This window comes from Monodelphis domestica, chromosome 1 (genome assembly GCF_027887165.1).
Source record: "Monodelphis domestica isolate mMonDom1 chromosome 1, mMonDom1.pri, whole genome shotgun sequence".
NCBI classification, from domain to species: Eukaryota; Metazoa; Chordata; class Mammalia; order Didelphimorphia; family Didelphidae; genus Monodelphis; species Monodelphis domestica.
In genome coordinates this window covers 375,609,016-375,630,021 of record NC_077227.1, presented here as the reverse complement: position 1 = coordinate 375,630,021, position 21,006 = coordinate 375,609,016, and the positions used below count along the sequence as shown (strand labels likewise).

Genomic DNA, 21,006 nt, shown 5'->3' with positions numbered 1-21,006 from the left:
CTGGGAAAATGCCTAAAATTTTACGAGTTTCCTCACCTACAAAATGAAAATAACAATAGCACCTACCTTACATGGTTACTATAAAATAAAGTGCTTTGCAAGCTAGTTATTTTTATTATGGTTATTATTGTTATTATGTCTTACCTTTGACACACACTGACTATGAGACCTTGGGAAAATCATTTAATATTTCAGTATTTTAGTCAATTCTCTACCACAATAATTTGAAGAAGACATGCTGACCTGCATTTGTAGAAGGGCATTCATTCCCTTATCTGGGAATTCCCTCTATCAATGCAAAGTTCCAGTCTATCCCTATGGGCCAGGCACTGAGTTAAGCTCTGGGTATACAAAGAAAAAGATAACAGGGTTCTTGTACTTAAAAAGTTCATATTTTAATAGAAGAGATAAGAAGTAAATATATGGACATATGTAATCTATAGACAAAGCATTCACAAAATAATATTAGAGTAGAAAGTACTACCAGCCAGACTAACCAGGCAAAGATCTCTTGCAGAAGATGAGCTGGGTCCAAGGAAGGCTGAGATTCTAAGACAAGAAGGTGAGGAAAGAAAACAGCCATTTCCACATGAACTTATTCAGTGTCCACCACTACAAGAGGAAAAGACTACTTCAGGAAGTCATGTAGGATCTCACCCAAAAGGAAGCTATGTCAATAGATAAAAGTAAGAGGCTAACTTCAAGTAGGAAACACAGTGAATTACTCTGTGCTCACTCAACCTAGAGTTGCCTCACCTAGCAAAAATGTGGAGATAGAAAGATAAACTGTCTGGTTTTCATTCAATAAGCTAATAATGAAAAAGGGCAGAGGATAAGTGGAAGTAAAGATTAGTAATAACTCTCAGCCACTGATCCCTAAGCATGGTACTGTGACCACCACAGTGAAGAGATCTTGGAATCAAGCCAAGATATGAATTAAGTCCTAATGATGAAAGCCCAAAGCACATCCTAACCATTAATGATCAGCTTGGAGTGTCTGATATCCTGAGGCATCCTAGAGAGCTGGTACCTTTAGTCAGATACGCCTCGTTCATAAATGTCCTGTGCAAAGGTCAAAATCAGCATTTGAAGATAAAAAGCAGAATATAAATATGGAATACTTTAAGATGGGAAGTGAACTTTTAATTAGCCATTCAAGGGCATCCATAGGAGACGAAAGCCTCTAAATTAGCCAGATGATTCAAATCATCATTGTTCAATCTCTATTGAAGATCAATCTCTATTGATCTAATCAATACCTATTATATGGCTACATGAGGTAGGTAGGTGATGCAAAGGATAGAGCACCAGGCCTGGACCATAGACAAGTTACTTAACCTTAGTTTCTTCTTCTGTGTAATGGGAATAATAATAGCACCTATCTCCCAGAGTTGTTATGAAAATCAAATAAGATAATAATAAAGTGCTTAGAATAAAAATGTTATTATTAAGTATAGATCAATTTCTTCTTGGCTGGAGGGAATGGGGGGAACCTAAGGATAGAAACTAATATTTATGATCTACCAACATTCATCAGGGAATGGATTCCTAAGTCTAAAATTATGATACATATTAAGGAAGGAAACATCGAGGGTTTAGAAATTAGTAATCAAACTTGCAAGTAATTTGAAACTCTGTATCTTCCAGGTTGAGTACAAATGGGAATAAACTGAATGAAGCCAGTATTCTGTACTCTTGATCATGGGTGGGGCATCAGGAAACAAAGGGGATAATAAAGGGAAAGCCTTTGGCAAGTGGCACTCCTCTAAAAATGAACCCACATACACGAAGCCTGGTTACCCCAAGGTGAGGAATGAGCTTTCCAGAAAGAGTCACCAGGGGAAGTTCTGGAAGGGATGTTGAGAGGTAGGAGTGTGAAAGGAGACAAATGATAAATATTCATTATGGAAAAGGCCACAGGGAGGTAAAAAAAGGTAGACTAGCTTTGGGCAACTGTTTTCTTCATCAGGTAGATTTTCACTCAGAGAAGAGATGAAGTAGTTATGGTGGGAGAGTAGCAGGTGGTTGATGGAATCATATACTAACCAAGAAAGCAAACATCTGAAACCATCTTTGAAATGGGGAGGAGAGACAGACAGACAGAGACAGATAAGACAGAGAAAGAGAATATAAGGAGCAGAACTTTATTTAGAATTCAATGCTGGGCAAAGGCCCCTCCTAAAGGAGGTAAATTACAGTCAAAGGGGGTACTGGTGGTACTCACAAAGCCCTTTGGCTGTTCTCTGAGTCATAGCTAGGTTTCAACCTGGACTCTGGTTGGACATGCTTTTCTGAATGTTGTGTGGTGCGTCATTGCTTATCCTTGCCTTCTCTTCCCACAGAACCCATAATATTCCAAAGGGAGTGATGGTTCTAGCTATGGAGAAGACAGGAGATACCCTTCAGGATAAAGGCAGTTAGGAGATGCATGGTCTGAGGCTAAGTTAACTGAACTTTTATTAGAATTTCAAATTAATTCTTCTCTAATTAGAGAAAGAGATGCTTTACCTCAGCCTGCCTGGGAGTTTTCTCTTTCAGACTTGCTTTGGCATAGGAAGCTCAAGGGCTTTGCCAACAGAATATATGATCTCTCTGAGAAACTGGTGATTTTAGAAAAAAATAGATTTAGATTTCAGTAAGCTCATCAGGCTGTACAAGTAACTTTGATAGCAAGAATAGGGTATTATGGATGTTCCTCATCTCTCTGTGCAAAACAGAGGGTCTCACATTATTGCTTAAAAGAGTCCTTTAGCTTTTTATGTTAAGGAAATTCCCGAGACCTAACACCTTTTCCCAGAGCAGACCCAATCCCAAACTATTTCAATGACTGTAGGAACTCTGAAGTAAAAGAAGAATTCCAATCATTATACTCAACACCAAGATTTGAAGTCCAGCAAATCAAAATAAGCAGGCTAACTCTGATATGAATGCCCAGAGTAATCAATCAATGGGGCTCTGGGTTTAGCATACTGGGGTGATTCTAAACCCTTGTATATAGGATATCTCTTTGCTCTGCCCTTTAACATTTGAGGATCCCCAGGGGAAACAAAAATTCAGTGCATGTTTTACCTCCCACCAAAAAAAAAAAAGCTGTCATTTATTTTAAACAAAAGTAACAAGTGCAATTAAGGAATAATCTAATATAAAATTTGCTATTGCAGCCATGATGACAAGGGTCAGCAAATTTAATTGAGGTGTCCTGCATATAATGACCTGAAAGATCCAAGCACATCTGTGCTATGTCTCTTAGCACTGGTGTGCTGACTTGCTAGGGAACAACACTGCATTATTTCAGACATTCTACTAGATAGCAGTTATAAGTACTGTGGTTGAAAATGAGAGAAGAAGGAAGATCTGTGGAAGTCACCTGTTTACCTACATCTGTTGTCTTTTCCCTTTCAGAACCTGCTCACCTGCCAATCCTGTAAAGACTGATGATCTATACTCCTCTTCTGAAGTCAAAGGGTCCATAGTTCTCTTCCTAAAATCATTCAGGTTCCACAGACCTGGTTAGCTTTGTACCAATGTAAACAAGAGCAAGACTAGAGGGCAGAAACTAGTCTCTGAATCCCCTTTGTGGCTTTATTCCAGTCCTGGTCACGCCCCACTGGGCTGTATGAGGCGATTTGGGAAGACAAGTTTCCATCACTAAAAAAAGGGAAGGAACATGAAGGAGAACAATGGCCCCAGAGGAGGAATTTCTGTTTGACACGAACAGATGTGCTACCCCAGGAACATCATGTCATTTCAAAAGAGCAAACATCCCAGTCGTTTGTTACACTGCCTATTTACACTCCATGCAGAGGAGGCATACTTAAGAGGCTGGCTATACCACACCTGAGCTTACCCCTACCGGGAAGATGAACTGGATATTCCAAATGTAACCTGTTCTATTAGGAATTCATTTGTCATGGTCCTTGAGATTGCTTCTATTGTATTTTCCTGGTCGGTGTGAAACAGAATGACAGATTTCCTCCAGGATCTGAGTAATCTGATTCTATCAATACCCAGACCACCAGCAACTTCTTAGATGTTGGATGGTTGACAATTAGGGTAACTCAAGTGTTTATCTAATTAGCAATTAGCTCTGTGATGAAAAACATATTGTTAACTCCAGAAATAACATTAGAAATAGTCATAGAGTAAAACCTATAAGCCAGGGATGGCCAACATAGCAACCCACACAATCAGGAGAGGGTATCTTCTCCATCATCTCTGCTGGCTGTGTTTGGCATCTGGGGCTTGGTCACCAGATGCTGCTCGAATGACTTAATGCAACTTGTCAAGAAGAAGCTTGCAATCCATAGATTGGCTCGATGGCCCAGCAAAGCATGAAAGTGAGACCCGTACTCCTGAAGCGGAACAGTCTGGATTCAGTGGACTTTGTGAAACAGCCCCACCACCGCAGAAGCAAATCCCAGCAAGTCCGCTTCAAGGAAGATGGAGCTAGTAAGAATCACGCTGGCCTGGCAGAGATTGATGTCCAAACAGACCAAGACTCCACCCTGATGGAGAAGGTGCAGGCATCCCGGCACCATCACCTGCCCAATTACTCCCTCTCCTTCCCTGGGTCCCAGAAGGGGGAGAACATTCGGAATATTGCAATTCAAACATCCCCCAGCCTTAGGAAGCACTTCCCTGTTTTTAAAAGGAAAAAACTCACAGCCAGCAAGTCACTAGTGGAAATGCCCACCGGGTCTAAAAACTCCATCCAAGTCAATGGCAATCTCTCAGAGCAGGACATCATGTCTTCTGATCTTACCTATTTACAGATCACTAGGCATTTGGATGATGTGCCTCACAGAGGTAAGAAAGCACATCCATTTTTTCCCAGAGTGTCCAAGGCACAAAGCAATGGGCCTGTCAGCATCTGCTTTGAAGCAAATGCTCTGGGGCCCTCAGAAAAGGTGACGGCTTCTATACAAGTTCCTGATGATATATGTCATAGCCCTCCATGGGGTACCAAAGCCCCCACTTACAGCATGGACAGGCCTGTGGAATTAAGCAACTCAATACATCCTTGTGCAAATATGTGCCCAGGGGATGTGAATGGCAGGCTGCCATCTAGTTCAGAAAGGCCCTCTTCCTGCTTGAGTACTGCCAGCGGTGCTCACTCCTTGCCTGGCAGAGATAAAACGGACCCTGAATTGCTTTTGCCCAAAGACACATCTGGCATTAAAGAGCCGGTTCCTTTATCACCTCCATCAAAGGGAACTTGCACTCCTTCACCTCCACAGACCCATAGCTCCTCACCTTGTTTCCTTGGGGAGCACAGACAAGCAGCCCCTCCTGAAACTGCTTCTGACTGTGATGCACCAAGTAATGATCATAAGGACCTAATATCATTGACAACTAGCAACATGACAAAATCTGCTCCCGAGTGTCGGGAGGAGACAGAAAAAAATTCCAACCAGGCAGATCCTTTGGAGTTTAAAAATTGTCTAGGAAGCTTTCACCTCCAGTCTTCTCTCCCAAGGAGTGAAAGCAAACCTCAAACCAACAAAGAGATTAAAGGAATTAATCCAATTCACCTAGCACATGGTGAACTGTGTGACCTTCAAGGGAGACTGCAATCTGTGGAGGAATCTCTGCACTCAAACCAAGAGAAGATTAAAGTCCTTTTGAACGTAATTCAAGACCTGGAAAAAGCCAGAGCCCTCACTGAAGGGTAGGATCAGTTTTGGTATTAAAAAGTTTGCTAATATTGCATCAAAAAGTAATCCACTTGGAGTAATGGGTTTCAACTGTTAAAAAGTCATAGTAATTCTCAAGGTGTTTTTTTCCTAAACCATTGATCCTGAAATTTTCAATCCCTGAATAAACTTATGTAATACAAAACTAGATAGTATATCTTACAATAGCAGAGTTTATTTGATGCTGAGTCTTGGGGGAGTGGGAGGGTTATATTGATTTCCTTAATATTCTCCTCTCTTTAGGTTTCCTAATAATCTCCTTCCATTGAGAATGGAAAGGAGCAAGACTAGATTTCATGATCTTTATACAAGTACAAGTATATTATACAAATACAATCTGTATGACATAGTAGAAAGAGAACAGGATTTAAAGTCAGAGGCCATGGGCTAAAACCCCAGTTTTCTTATTTAGTGTCTGTTTGACCTTGGACAAATCTGTTTACTTCTTAGGACTTTATTTTTTCATTTGCAAAATGAGGGGGAGGAACTAAGATGATCTCTAATGGCTCTTCCAATCTTTAATTTATGATCATCTATGCATGTTGAGTCTACAGATAAATCAAAGAGACAGGAAATGGGAAAATAGAACACTTTCCCCCAAAATTAATTATGCAGGTTCGAATAGGTTTAAATTAGCATTCAATTATAGTGCACTGAACTTTGGCAACCTATGATCACTCAATGGGTCAACGAAAACATAATTGTAGTCAGTGGAAGTAGGTTTAAGGGATACGATGTATGTGGGGGAAGATTTGTTCCTGGAAAATTCAATAAAGATATTGTATAAACAGAACAGATCTAGAAGAATAGTATTTGAAGGAAAAATCATCTATTTCCCTCTCTGTACCTCCCACTTGCACAAAGATCTAGCTCTGGGGCCAAATTAAGGCAGTAGTGGCCACTTGTAGTAAGCATCTGTTCCTTTAAGTCAGAATCAATATCTTGGAATTGGAGCATCAATGTGGTACATTAGATAGAAAGTATAGCCACCTGGATTTAATCTCCACGATCTCCCCATCTTTGATTTACGACTTTGAGCAAGATGCAATCTCCCTCAATTGCTAACAATTGAGACTGAGAATACCTATCTCACCTAACTCACAGGGCTCATGTGAGGATCAAAAAATATAGATGTGAATATATTCTTTATAAGTTAATAGCATAAAAACATAAGTTGGTCTTAGTCTATTTTGTTTTGTTCATACTTTTTGGTCTTGAGCCACCCACTTTTGCCTTAGTCTCACCAATTAAGGCAGGCAGGGTATTGTACTTTATGAATTGAGCAAGTGGGAAAAGCAATTGGGGGCTCTGTCCATAAATTCACCTGGTAAAATGCTTTGTGTTGCAGGCGTAACTTCTACCGAACTGGCCAGGACCTCAACAACTGCAGCACTTGTCAGAACACAGCATGCATCATATACAGGTACCTTTTTACAACACAGGTTGGTGGTTGGCACAGATATAGCACAGAGGGCCAAGAAACCTTGACTCTCTCAATAAACTCTCCTCCCAGATGCCCAGAAGTCAGACTAGGAGAGTGTAGCTTTTGAATGAATGGATTTTGAAAACTGAGGTGGGAAACTTATAATGTCATAATCATATGCCAAAGGAAGGTGAGAGCCTGCTGAGGCCCTATCATTCAAAATGCACACTGTCTGTAGGAGTCTTCTTGATTATGCTGTATAATACCCTGGCTGGGTACCAGTGGGTATGTACAGTGTTTCCTTTGGGAGTAAGGTTGGTGTCTCTAATGAAATGGATTTTATATGAGACAAAAATCAATACTTCTCTAGCTGGGAGCTTGCTTTGAGAGGTAACTGAAATTAAAAGTTACCGATGGGTTCCCAGAAATGAATCTCTGGAATCTAGTTTTTCTTGAAAATGTATAAACAAACTCAGCCTTTTATCATCTTTCTTCCCCTCACCTCCTCTTAGAGCATAGCAACCTAAGTCTTAAGCAGACTGAATCTCATGTGGACTGCTTTGCTTCATTAAATATCAGCACCTATGCAGCAGTTTCATGGGGCATCTTCTCATCAAAGGATCATGTATCCTGCAGTCAGTGTTGCCTTCTTGGGGTGCATGCTAATCATGCAGGAGCTTTAAAGAGTCTGGGGGTGGGAGGCAGGGGAGAAGATATGACTTGTTCATTATCTCTCTAGAAACTTGTCAACTTCAGATCACCAAGCTCATCATTTATTGAATGACATAGACTTCCATACAGTAGACAAATAGAGGAGAAAACTGAGGCCTAGAGAAGAGTTATGACTTGTCCAAGGTTAATCAAATAGTAAAACACCAGAGCCAAGATTTGAAGGAAGATGTCTTAACTCCAAATATATTGCTCTTTTCACTATAGCAACCTGATTTTCTTACTCTTGATATAACTGAAAATCTGAACTAATGTTCAGTCACCTTCATTAAAGTCCTACTTTGATGCTTAATCATGACATAGAGATGACCCCTATATTCTCAAAGGATATGTCAGAAAATCACAATCTCCTATGTCCTACAAACTGGAAAAACTTTGGACATAAGCCCAGAGAGAGACTATATGCTTGTCATCTGAGAAGTAGCTTATCTATTGGGGATCATCAAATGTAGAGACCCAATGGATCTCCAATATCATCTAGTCCAACCTCCATATTTTACCAATGATTAAGTAAAAAAAAGAAAATGAATTACCCAAGGTCTCACAGGTAGTAGGTGAGAAAACTAAGATTCTTCTTCTGATTCCAAAGCTAGCACTATTTCTACTAACCAAACTATGCATCTGTATTTGTTTTACTCTTCAAAACTGCCATTTCTTATGGCATAATGATATTTCATTACATTCATATACCACACAATTTATTCACTCATTTCCTAACTGATGGACACACAGGATGTTTCTATTGTTTTGATATTAAAAATAATGCTATTAATTTTAAATAGATAATGTTGTCTCCCCTTCACTGAGATACTTGGAGTATGTTCCTTGTGGTCAAATTCTAAAAGTGTTGTTGCTTTTACTAAATAAAGACAAATTGCTTTCCAAAAGGATTATATTGCGGCACATGGTGGTACAAATTTATAATCCCATTCAACAGAAAGGCTGAGGCTAGCAGATCTCTTAAACTCAAGGGTTATGATACACAGTGGATTAAACCAATCAGGTGTTTGTACTAAGTTCAGTATTTATATGGTGAGCCTTGGGGAACAGGAAGCCACCACGTTCCCCTAAGGAAGGGCAAAACAGAACAGGTTGAAAATAGAGGACAAAGCTTCCAGCTTTTTATAGTGGGATTGAGCTTATGAGTAGCCCCTGAACTTCCAGCCTCAGTAAAAAATTCTTTAAATTTCCCCCCCCAAAAAAAATTCACTAATCTATAGTTCCACCAGCATTATAAGATCATACATATTGCTTCAAAGTCTTACCAATACTGAAATTACCATTTTAAGTCAACCTGTTAATTTAATGGATGTATAGTGGAATTTATGAGATTTATTTTTCTTTTTATATTTATTCCCCTTATTTTATAGAACTGAATAGTTATTCAAGTGGTTATTGATATATCTCTTCTCAGAGAAAACCTATTTAACTTTCTATTAGAAATTTTATCATTTCATTTTATATGTTCAGTTCCTTTTTCATGCAACAATTTTGTCAGAACCACAAAGAGGAAAAAGTTGTCCAATGATCCTCTTGTAGACCCTTAAATCTGAAACTGTGGCAGTGGCTAGACTTTTTTGTGTCTCTGACAGGGGCCATACATAGTTAAGAGTCTTCTAAACTACTTGCAAACTAACAGAAACACTATCCTCTCTAGATATTGAGAAGTAAAAAGAGTGGAAACTCAGTAAATTCAGTGTGCTGCCCATACAGCAGATTCTAAACATGAAACTGGTAAAAGAGAGTGAAATAGAATAATGACCATTTTCATTCATTCATTGGGGTTAAAATACTCCTTGTAGGCAAGCAGAAGGCTGTGTCCTTTCCTTTCCTTTTCCCTCCCTAAGGATAACTACAAAGGTGGGTTAAATGATATGATTTAAAGACTAGACACCCAACAGGCAGTTTACCTCACATGGTGAATGGACATTTGATATTTTAATATTAACATGCATAAAGTTTTCCCTAATTAGCTAATACATATAATGAGGACAATGAGATCTAATTACATGATTTTCATTACCAATAAGTCAATAACTAGGCATTTATTAAGTACTTACTATGTGGCAGTCACTGTGTTAAGACTAAGGATACAGAGAAAAAGCAAAAATAGTGTTTGCCTTCAAGGAGCTTATACTCGAACAGGGGAGACAAGATGCAAAAACAGGCATATTAAAGATATCTATGAAGACTATGCAAGGTAATCATCTCTAAGGGGAAGACCAATGCAGAAACAAATAGCTGGAACCCACATGTTGTACTAGGGCAGCTAGGTGGCACAGAGTATAGAGCTCTGGGTTTGGAGTCAAGAAAAAGTCAAATTGAAATCCTACCTCAGATACTATGTTACCCTGGGCAAGTCACTTAACCCTGTTTTCCTCAGTTTCCTCATCTGTAAAATGAACTCAAGAAGGAAATGATAAACCAGTCCAGTATCTTTACCTCAAAAGTCCAAATGGGCTCACAAAAAAGTCAAACAAGACTGAAATAATTGAACAAGATGTCAGACTTCTGTAGAATTATGTTATCACCTCTATTCAAATGATCTCCAAATCCAGCTTTAATATAACCTCTATTCCAGTTTCAATTCAATCAAAACCAATCCATCAAAAAGTATTGATTAAATACCTATTATGTTTCACTCTATATTTTCTTTTTAGCATTCATTTTAAAAAGTTTTCAGTTCCAAGTTTTCTTCCTACCCCTCTTATTGAGAAGACAAGCAATATGACATCAATTATATATATATATATGGGGGGTCATTCAAAACACATTTCCATAATAATGCTAAGCACTATATTAAGTACTAGAGGTAAAAAGAAAAGTAAAAATAGACCCTCAAGGAATTCACTTTCTAATGAGAGATAACAGGTAATAATAAATTAATATACACACAGTAGGTGGGAGGTAATCTGGGGCAGGGAGAGATAATAGAATCTGTAGGGATTAGTAAAGACCTCATGTGGAAGATGGATTATGAGACTTGAAAGAAGCCAAGAAACTAAGAGGAGGTAAAGGTGAGCCACCACTTCAAAGGTATAGAAGGGAGGAAGGAGTGTAGTGTGCAAGGAACAATAAGGAGGTCAATGTAGCTAGATCCCATAGTTTGTGAAGAGGAATAAAGGATAGAAAGAATAGAAAGGTAGGAAGAGATGATGAGGGTCTTAACTACATAAGTTAAGTTATAAAGAGCTTAAAATGCAAAACAGAATATTTCATATTTGTGCTAGAAGTAATAGAGTAGAGTTTACTCAGTAGGGAAGTAGGGTGAGATGGTTAGACCTACATATTAGAAAAATCACCTCAGCATCTGAATGGAGGTTTAAGAAGGAAGAGATTTGCAGCAGGGACAATGATTCAAATGTTCCAGCAATAGTTCAAGCAAGAGATGATAAAGACCTGAATGAGGATGGTGAAGGCTTGAGTAGTGAGAATAAGTGAGATAAATGAGAGTGAGGAGACCATGAAGCTGACTGGAAATATGGTAGTGCCCTCAACACTAACAGGAAAGTTCAGAAGATAGAGGAGTTTTAGATGAAAGATCATGGGCTCTGTTCTGGAAATCTTGAATTTCAGACGCCTGTGCAATATTTAGTTCCAGAAATCCAAAAGACAATTGGTAATGCAGCTCAGAAGAGGAATGAAGATATAGCCATCTGGGATTCATCTGCAAAGAGATGAGAATTGAACATTTGGGGGCTGATGAGATCACCAATTGAAATAAAAAAATTAAGAGGGTCCAGGAAAGAGCCTTAAGGGACATCCAAGGAAAATGCCATAGATGAAGAACCTATGAAGGAAACCAAGAATGAGCAGTCATATAGATAGGAAGAAAACCAGGAGAGAACAGTGTTATGAAAACCTAATTGCAGACTGGACAGCTCCACCTGATCATCTCAGAATCTCGAAATTCAACTTGTCTGAAACAGAACTAATTATCTTTTCCCTCTCCCTTAAACTAACTTCTCCTGTCATCCATATTTCTATAGAGGGTACCATATCCTTCTAAGTCAAATTGTTTAATTATCTTCAGTTCTTCCGTTTCCCATAGCCACTGTATCCAAACAGTTACCAATGTGTATCTTTTCTGTCTCTACATCTCTCTCTGATCTGCCCCTCACTTCTACTCTCAGAGTCACCAGAGGAAAGTTTTAATTCATTTTCTTAGTTAAGACCCTCCTTGTCTCTTCCCTAAATTACTTTATGAGCCTCCTAATTATGCCCTTTGCTTCCAACCGCACCCCTCTACAATTCATCCTCTCCATTAAAATACCAAAATAATGTTTCTAAGACATCAATCTGACCATATCACACATCTGCTCAAAAGCCTCAGTAGAGACAACTAAGTGGTTCAAGGATGGAGAGCCAGGATCTTGGGTTCAAATCTGTTCTCAGACAGTTCCTAGCTGTGTGACCCTAGGCAAATCACTTAACCTCCATTGCTTAGCTCTTACTGCTCTTCTGTCTTTGAACCAATACACAGTATTGATTTGAAGACAGAAGGTTAGGGGTTTTATTAAAAAAAATTTAAATTGTAATGCCTCAGTATCTCCCTATTGCTCTTATGATCTAGGTCCAACTTATCTTTACTTCCCTTCACTTATTCCATCATCTAGCCAGACAAGTCTAAAAGATATTCCCTGATCTCAACAGTCCATTTCCTCCTTCTCTCTCTTTGCCTCTCTACAGACCATCCTCCTTTACTGTAGTACCTTCAGTTCAATAGAATTCAAGAAAAATTTAGTAAGGAGCTCATTCCTGGAAGACTGGTTACCAAGTGATACTTCCTGAGGGGTTACAAAAACTCATTAACCCTTCTGTTAAAGCATGGAAAGCTTACTATCCATGCATCAGTAAAGGGAATACCCACATCAAATGAAATATTTTCTCTATTGCTCTCTTTTGTTTCTGTTTTTCTGTCTGTCTCTGTCTCTCCACCACCCCCCTTCTGATCCTTGACATGATTAACAGTCTGTAGACCAAGCAATGGTCCTTGACTTCAAGCATGACTTTTTACAAATTCTTTTCTGAAATCTTTATAAGCCTCAGCATGCAATAAGATGATAGAGTCTTGGGACTAGGAAGTAGTGGGTGCAAGTTAACATATTCAATCTGTCACTCATTTGCAGTATGCTCTTGGCCAACTCATTTCCCTACTCTGATATCTGTTTTGTTCACTTTACACTGAGAGGAGTGAACTTGTATGACTCCTAAACTTCTTCCCAGTTCTTTCATTCAATGAGCACAATGAGTCAGTGGCTTAATTCATGGATCTCCCTCATTACCATTCAGAACAACACTATTTTTAAAGTCCCCTCTGTCCCAGAATTTGAGCCACTGCAAAGAAGGGGCAATTAACTTGATGAAAAGAAAGTAATCAGAACAAAAGCCCATCACCTCAGTGGTGGGATGAGGACAACTGTCATTTTTACATTTCAAATGACTTCAAACCCTGTGTCATATCCTGGAAAGTAATTCCTTACAAACTAATGAATAAGTGATGAGAAAATGCTTTCTTGGGTCTCATTGAGCAATGGTCTCAATAATGATTAATGACTATAGTACACATTACAAGACCCAAGGAACACACAGACATGATGGATTTCTTTGGGGTCTGTTGCTGGTAAACTAACAATTCAGGAAGCTTATTACTTTTTCTCTGATCAGAACTGCAAAGGAACATTCATTGGATTTTAGTTGCAAAACTGTAATATCTTAAGTGGAGAGGAAAGAGGATTTTTTCCTATCTATTTCTTCCATCTGTTTTTTAAGTTTCTGAGATTCACAAGATCTCACAAAGTGTCTAATTTAATCTGCACCTAAACAAGAACCTTCTTTACAGTATTCCCAAGTGGGTTTTTCAGCCTCTGCCAAGAACATCAGTGATTGGTTGCAATCTCCAGAAGTAGTATATTCCATTTTTGGACAATCGCAGTTTCTAAGAACTTTTACTGTATATCGAGCTTATTCTCTTCCTCCTCATCTCCATTTCTTGGTTTTCCTGATTTCCTTAAAGTGCCAGGTTAATTCTCACTTTCTGAAAGAAACCTTCCCCAATTCCCCTTACTACTAGTGCTTTCCCCAGTTTATCTTGCCCAAATCTTGTGTATGTATAGTTGTTGGCACATTATCTCCTTCATTAGACTGTGTGTTCCCTGAGAGCAGAGGCAGTTTTTTTGCCTTTCTATATATCCTCAGAGCTTAGCACAGTGCCTGGCACATAGGAGGATCATAATTTCTATTAATTTTGTTCTCTCAGGCCAAGCAACAGAATTTTAAACCTTTTCCTGTGTGGAAAAGGCCTTTAAATATTTAAAGAGTACTTGAGGCTACCATTTACTGACCATCCTTAAGTGAGATCATATTTACAATGGGTAAGCCCATTGGCTGGGTGTATAGTAGGCAATTAATAAATGCATTTCTCCTTCCTGTAAGTCTTTTCTTCTCCAAGTTAAGTATTTTAGTATCTTTGACATCTTGTTCACCTCATTCTGGATGGTTTATTGACAGTGATTCAGACTGTCGATGACCCCGATAAAATGTAGCATGTAGAGCTCTGTGTGTGTGTGTGTGTGTGTGTGTGTGTGTGTGTGTGTGTATACATAGCCTAGATGGGGTCTAACCAGTGATTAGGAATAACATCCTAGGGTAATATCCCACTTTTGGAGGATATGTGTAACCCTGAGTGACTAACGTAAAATATCCATGGTGCCAGGCAACTCTCAAAGAAGCTAAGTCACTGAATTCCAACTGATCTGCATCATACAGGAAGTTTCATCACTGCAAGTTCCCTACAGCAATGAAATTACAAGTCCAGTCCAGTTTATAAAAAAAATAAAATAAAATAGATAAAAAATTGGATTAGCTTTTGGGAATTGATGTATCTTGTCTAATTATGCAGTTATGGGGTTTTTTTTGTTTTGTTTTGTTTTGTCTTTTTTTTTTTTGGCAACTGTTTGTGCAAGTGAGTCTTGCAGAGTTGCCTCAGGGCACTGAAAGGCTGTAATTTGTTCAGGGTCTCACAGTCAATATGTACCAAAGTTGAGACTGGAGCTCTTCCAGACTTCAAGGCTGACTCTGACATTGTGCTGACTCTCATCAAGCTTAATAAGGTATGAAACAGAGTGTGCACTGCATTCCCAAGATTCACTTTGAGAAAAATAAGGCATTGTTTTTCTAAGAGTTTCTTGGTGAAATGGAAATACTCATGGAAGGGTAATGGCTTAGCCATTACCCACTAATAAAATTTCAAAGGGGACATTAATTTCTCAGTCCACTTTCCAACAAAAATGGCTCCCTGAGAGCAGTGTCCTGAGGGAATGTGACAAAGGGTAAATAAAAGTTTTGATAAGCAAAGGATAAGGTGGGTATATCATTGAGCATGAGCCCAGGAGTGGCATGAAAGATATTGAGGATGGGGATATTGAACAGAAAGGTAAGTTTGCTGAAACTATGCCTATATGACATCTTTTCCAAGGATTTCCAAGTGATATTCTCCCTGACTCTCATGCTGCTATGAGCACTGTTTGATTAAAAAAATACCTAACATTTTATGGCTTTTATCATTACTATTAATAATAATATTTATATTGCACTTTGAGGTTTGCAAAGTGATAGAAAGACAGACAGAGAGAGAAGGGGAAAGAGGGGGGAGAAAAGGGGAGAGAGAGAGAGAGAGAGAGAGACAGAGAGACAGAGAGAGAGACAGAGAGAGAGAGGTAGGCAGGCAGGTAGGTAGGTAGGTAGAAAGAGATTCTCATTTGTTCCTCACCATAGCTTGAGGAAGTAAGTACTACTTTCAAGCTCCATTTTACAAAGAGGGAAACTGAGGCTGAAAGCAGTCAAGTGACTTGCCTAGGGTAATATATCTAAAAAAAAAAAAGGTCTGAGGCAGTATTCGAACTCCAGGTCTAACATTCTTATCTACTCTACTATATAGCTTCCTGAAAAAAAAGAGAAAGCTTTCCTTCTAAGGAATGACCAAGAAAGTTATATAACTCTGCCTGACTTTGGCTGAATAGACGTGCTTTTAAAAGCCCTAACTTGAGAGTGGAAGTAAGAGAAGAGAGAAAGAAAAAAAAAACATGAGGAAATTGCCAACTGAGCAAACTTGTGTCCTGGTCCTCCTTATGCCCAAGCGAGAAGAGAAAATGAGACTCCATAACTCCACACCAGGGGCCTCGGTTTGCATTATGCATGACTTCTGGGATTCATTTGTTGCCTCTTGTTTCTCCTACACTTCCTGGCTCCTCCGGCCTCATCTGAGCTCAAATACTGAAATGGAAATCCACCCTGACATTTCTCCTCCAATTAAGGTTAAGACCAATTAAATCCTAATTTTGCTTCCCAATCAAGAGTCCAAATGCTAAAAAAAGGCCCATGGCAAATCCCTTAGGATCAATTAAAAACATCTGAACAAAAGGATTGATGCAAAAAAAAAATTGCTGACCACCATCTCCCACCCACCTCCGCTGCAGAAAAAATGTTCATAAATGTGACTGAACAAAGAAATGTGCATGGAGTAAAATGACTGCATCATTTCATAGAGCTCTGAAGTTCTAAAGAATGCAAGAGTCTCTCATTTTTTCAGACTCTGGCCCAAGAACTGCTTCTTCATCCTTATTAGTACATATACTGATAAGCATAGAAGAACTGCAGAATCACATCGTATCAAAGCTTCAAGAGACCTCAGAGGCTAGCTAGTCCAAATATAATCCTATTGAGGAGTTCTTTCTATAATATAATAGACAAATAGTCATTCAGCCTTCAGCTGACCTAAAGGCAAAAGGAGGCCCTTACTCCTCTAAGCATCCCTCTTTGGGGCAGCTTGAATTTTTTTTAAATCCTTATCTTCCATCTTAGAATCAATGCTTTGTATTTGTTCCAAGGCAGAAAATCTGTAAGAACTAGGCAGTGGGGTTTATGTGAATTACCCAGGGTCACACGGCTAGGAAGTATCTGAGAACAGATTTGAATCCAGGACCTCCCATCTCCAGACCTGGCTCTCTATGCACTGAGCCACCTTGCTGCCTCCAAAGCTGTTTTACCTTGAATCTTAACCTGCCTCCCTGCAATGTCTACCTTTTGCTCCTAATTATGCCCTGTGGAATTAAGCAATAGGAGTCTAAGGTCTCTTTCATAGGGCTGACCTTCAAAGACTTTTATGTCCAAGGTCTTCTTTATTTGAGTCAAAATATTCCTACTTGCTTAAACTAATCATGGCCTCGCTATCCTGAGTGCCTTCCCCTGGTTACTCCCCAGCCTGCCAATGTCCTCCTAAAATGTGACACCTGAAACATGATAGTAGGCAAATGATATTTTCATAGATTCATTGAATTATAGGATTATAACAACTAGAATTTATATAGCGCATAAATGTTTTCAAAGTGCTTTATATATGTTATCTCATTTGGACCTTACAATAATCCTGTGAAGTAGTGGCTATTATTATCCCCATTTTATAGATGAGGAAACTGAAATAGAGAAATTGGCTGCGGTAACACAGCTAAAATGCCAGAAGCATAATTCAAACTCAACTCTTTCAGACTCTAAGGTCATTGCTCTATGCACTATCCTTTGCGCTCTCCACCATCAACCACAGCATCCTTTTTTTGCACATGGCAACAAGTATGTATTTTATCTGGAACTGCCTCACATTGGCTCTGGTTTTAAGGACAAGAAGGAGATATCCCCTGGTCTTGGATCAAGGAATTAACTCCAAGTACACAAAGGGAAAGCAATAGATGGTTATATTATAGTTGAGGAAACTAAAGCAAAGGTTCAGGAACTAGACTGAAGTCACGCAGTTAGGTGATACTCAGAGTCCTTGAGTTTCCTGCAGATCATTCAGCTGCAGAGGCATTGGACCTCACTCATTCCTGTCTACCTTGAAACCATTGCTAGCCAAAAAGACAGGCCATTTAGCTAGAAATGCAATATAAACCTGTAGGCCCATGAGTTTAGCTAGCAACTGTTAGCTTTTATTTTTATTTATTATTTGTTTATATTTATTTAACTAATTATTTAGCACTTTATTTTTTGGTTTGTTCATGACTTTCCTTCAGCATGGAAATGGATCGACCATGAGTCCTTCACCCCACTTGAATTACAATTTTCTCCCCAGGGAGCAATGAAGTTCACAATGCAAACACATTTCTTTCTAGTCATCATATACAAATATTTTTTAAAATCTTGTTTTGAGCTATGGAGGAACAAATATTTTATGCCTGGTGCAAGGAGTAAAAATGACAACTACACCAAACTGCATTCACATATATACCAAATAAAACAAACTAAAGTTACCTCCTGAAAGGCAGCATTGTATAACCATATAATGGATAGAGGGTTGACATCTGAATCAGGAAATCCTCAATTCAACTTCTCCCCTGATAGATATGACTGTGTGACTGTAAGCAAATCACCTAAACCCTCCAGGTTACAGACAACAAGTGATTGGATGAGTTGACAACCCGCCCCCATGAAAGGAGATATGATGCTGGGAAACTGATGAAATTACTCATTTAAATCAACCCTAGCTCCCCAGTTTCCAAAAGTGATCTCCAAGGGAACGAAGCTTAAGATCTGGAACAATGCAAATCCTCAATATGGTAGTCATCACCTAAATTCCAGACTTTGTTGTCTCTCTCATCTGGACTGTTACAAAGCTTCTCAATTGGCCCCTGGTCTTCCATTCCACTTCTCCCCATTTAATCTTCAAGACAGTTGTCAAATTAATAATCACAAAGCACAAATTTGAACATGTCACTCCCTTACTCAGAAGTTCATATGGCTCGCTCTTGCCTCCAGGAGCAGAAACAAATTCTCCTTTGGCATCTAAGCCCCTCATGAGCTGGAACCAGACTATTTTCTGGACTTACTGCACATTGCTTTTTTCTCACACATCACACAGTCCAGCCAAGCTAGCCTCCTTGCTGTTCTATGTACAAAATATGTCATCTCTTACCTCTATGACTTTGCACAGGTTATGTCTGTCTATATGTCATACATGGGATGTACTCTCTTCTCACGTCTGTTTCAAAGCCTTCCTTGCTTCCTTCCAGCTATAACTCAGGTGCTTCCTGCTACATGACATCTTTCCATCCCTTTGCCCTTCCCACCAGCAAAAATGCATTTCTATTTATTATAGATGCTTCATATTTTCTTACTTGGGTGCATGCTGTTCTTTATGCCCACAGAATATAAGCACCTTGAAGAGAGGAATGATTTCACTTTTTTGTCTTTGTATCCCTAGGAGTGCCTGTAGTTTAGTAGGTGCCTAATCAATGCTTGGTGAATGAATGAATGATGCTGCCAAGGATCATTGCCTTTAGTTCCTCCCTCTCACAAAATGATTTCTGTGCTTTCTTATCCCCTAAGTCAGAAGCAAAAAAAGTTGGATTTACAGCTCTTGAAATGTATAGGTAATAAAATAGATGGAACTCATTTCAATGCATTAATAGCTAAAGAGTCTGAAACATGGCATAAATATTTAAGAAAAGGATTAACAGTATAGTACAGGGATGGCTGTTGGCATGAATGCCACAGATGACCACAAGAAGGCCCTCTTGCATATCTTCTCATCTCACTATCTAATTAACAACCACAGAATCTTCCTCATCTTTCTGTTCTTTCTTCTTCTTTTGCCTTCTTCCCTACCTTTTTAAGTCAGCATATGTGACAAATATTCACTAAGATAAGGGTGAAGAGAAGGGGAACAAGAATTTATATAAAACCTATGTGCCAGACACTGTGCTAAGTGCTTTACAAATATTAACTTATTCTATCCTTACCCAAAACAACCCTCGGAGCTATTAGTATCCCCATTTCGTAGTTGAGGAAATTGAGGCAATTAGCAGTTAAATGATTTGCCTCAGATTACACAACTAGTGTCTGGGTGAACTCAGATTTTCCTGACTCCAGGTCTAGCACTCTCTCCACTGTGCCATCTAGCTGCCTCTGGGTATAAAGAGTGTTCTTTTCTGGGACAGGGAGGCTGGAGTTAACATGCCAACTTCTTAGCACAGAGTTTCAGTATTCAAACTGAAATTTATTACCAAGGGTGATGGAGATTTCTGAAGCTCAGTCTCCTGCTTTATTTATGGGCTGAATGAACCTGTGATTCTCGGAAGGCTCATAAGAATACAGATACCCTGGGAGCAAAGGATGAACTTGCCAGCCTCAAATGGCTTACAGTTGTGAAGATGAAAATTATACTCTATAAATAATCAGGAAACTGGTCATTAGGCAAAAGTTTTAGGAATATTCTCCCTTCTGGCTGAGAGATATATGTTTGGAGGAGGGGGAATCTCCCACTTTTCCAAACTATAATTCTTCCCCAAAGGTTTGTGGTTTCAATAAAGTTTTGTTTTCCAAAGCATCTGCGATTTATCAATATGGACAGAAACCAAACTACTCCCTTATATAGCCATTGATTCTTACAAGCTAATTTAGAAGAAAGTTCCCCAAGGTCAATAAATCTCAGAGCACCTGAGTACTAAGGTAATAGGTGCCATGGAAATGCACTGGCAAACTGGCAAGATAAAAAAAAGGGGGGGATGGGGAGGAATTTGGAAGATATACTTCCTGCAGGGAGGGAGAATGTATTAGTCATTTCTCAGTCTACTCATGGGGAAGCTTCATTCCAAATGGTTTATTATTGTTACCTGGCTCCACTTCTCATTTTAAGAAATAGTGTGACCACCTCCTCTTGTATCTGCCTTTATCTCTGAGAGCACCCACAATTTGTCCTGACAGAGCTTGGAGAAACTGAACAAGGGCATCCAGAAAGGGCAAATGCTTACAGGGACACAAAGTCCTATTATTATCTTCATAAGAATAGGCTCTGGGTGTAGAAGTTCCCCTTCTATGTTGGTGAAGAGAAATATATGGTATTATCATTTCCAGGAACCTGAATTTTAAAACCTATAGTCTTGTGTTTTAGAAAGTTTCACAAAAGAAGCTGGTTTAGACTGAAATAAAGTTATCTCCATCAGTTCTCCAAGCTTTAGTCCATAGTGGAATGGGCCTCTCAGGAACTCTGGCTTGCTTTTATCTCTGTGATGGACCAGACTCCCTAAGTTTGGATTCTGCAAAAAAAATTTCCCATTTACAGTTGAAAATGATGGCCATTTTATTACCTTGCTTTCTCAGAGCACTAACTGT

The 21,006-nt window shown here is 39.1% G+C and overlaps 2 protein-coding genes across 2 annotated transcripts in view; one reads left to right on the top strand and one right to left on the bottom strand.

Annotated features, from left to right (window-relative positions):
- Positions 1-21,006, bottom strand: part of DOCK2 (dedicator of cytokinesis 2) — a 559,513-nt gene that overhangs the window by 221,527 nt on the left and 316,980 nt on the right. The gene's annotated exons all lie outside the window — the stretch shown is intronic.
- Positions 1-21,006, top strand: part of INSYN2B (inhibitory synaptic factor family member 2B) — a 130,653-nt gene that overhangs the window by 97,602 nt on the left and 12,045 nt on the right. The window contains exons 2-3 of the mRNA XM_007473988.3: positions 3,403-5,668; positions 7,042-7,116. Of these exons, the coding sequence (XP_007474050.1) occupies positions 4,317-5,668; positions 7,042-7,116 (1,427 nt within the window). The 5' untranslated portion in view covers positions 3,403-4,316. The remainder of the gene's footprint in view (positions 1-3,402; positions 5,669-7,041; positions 7,117-21,006) is intronic.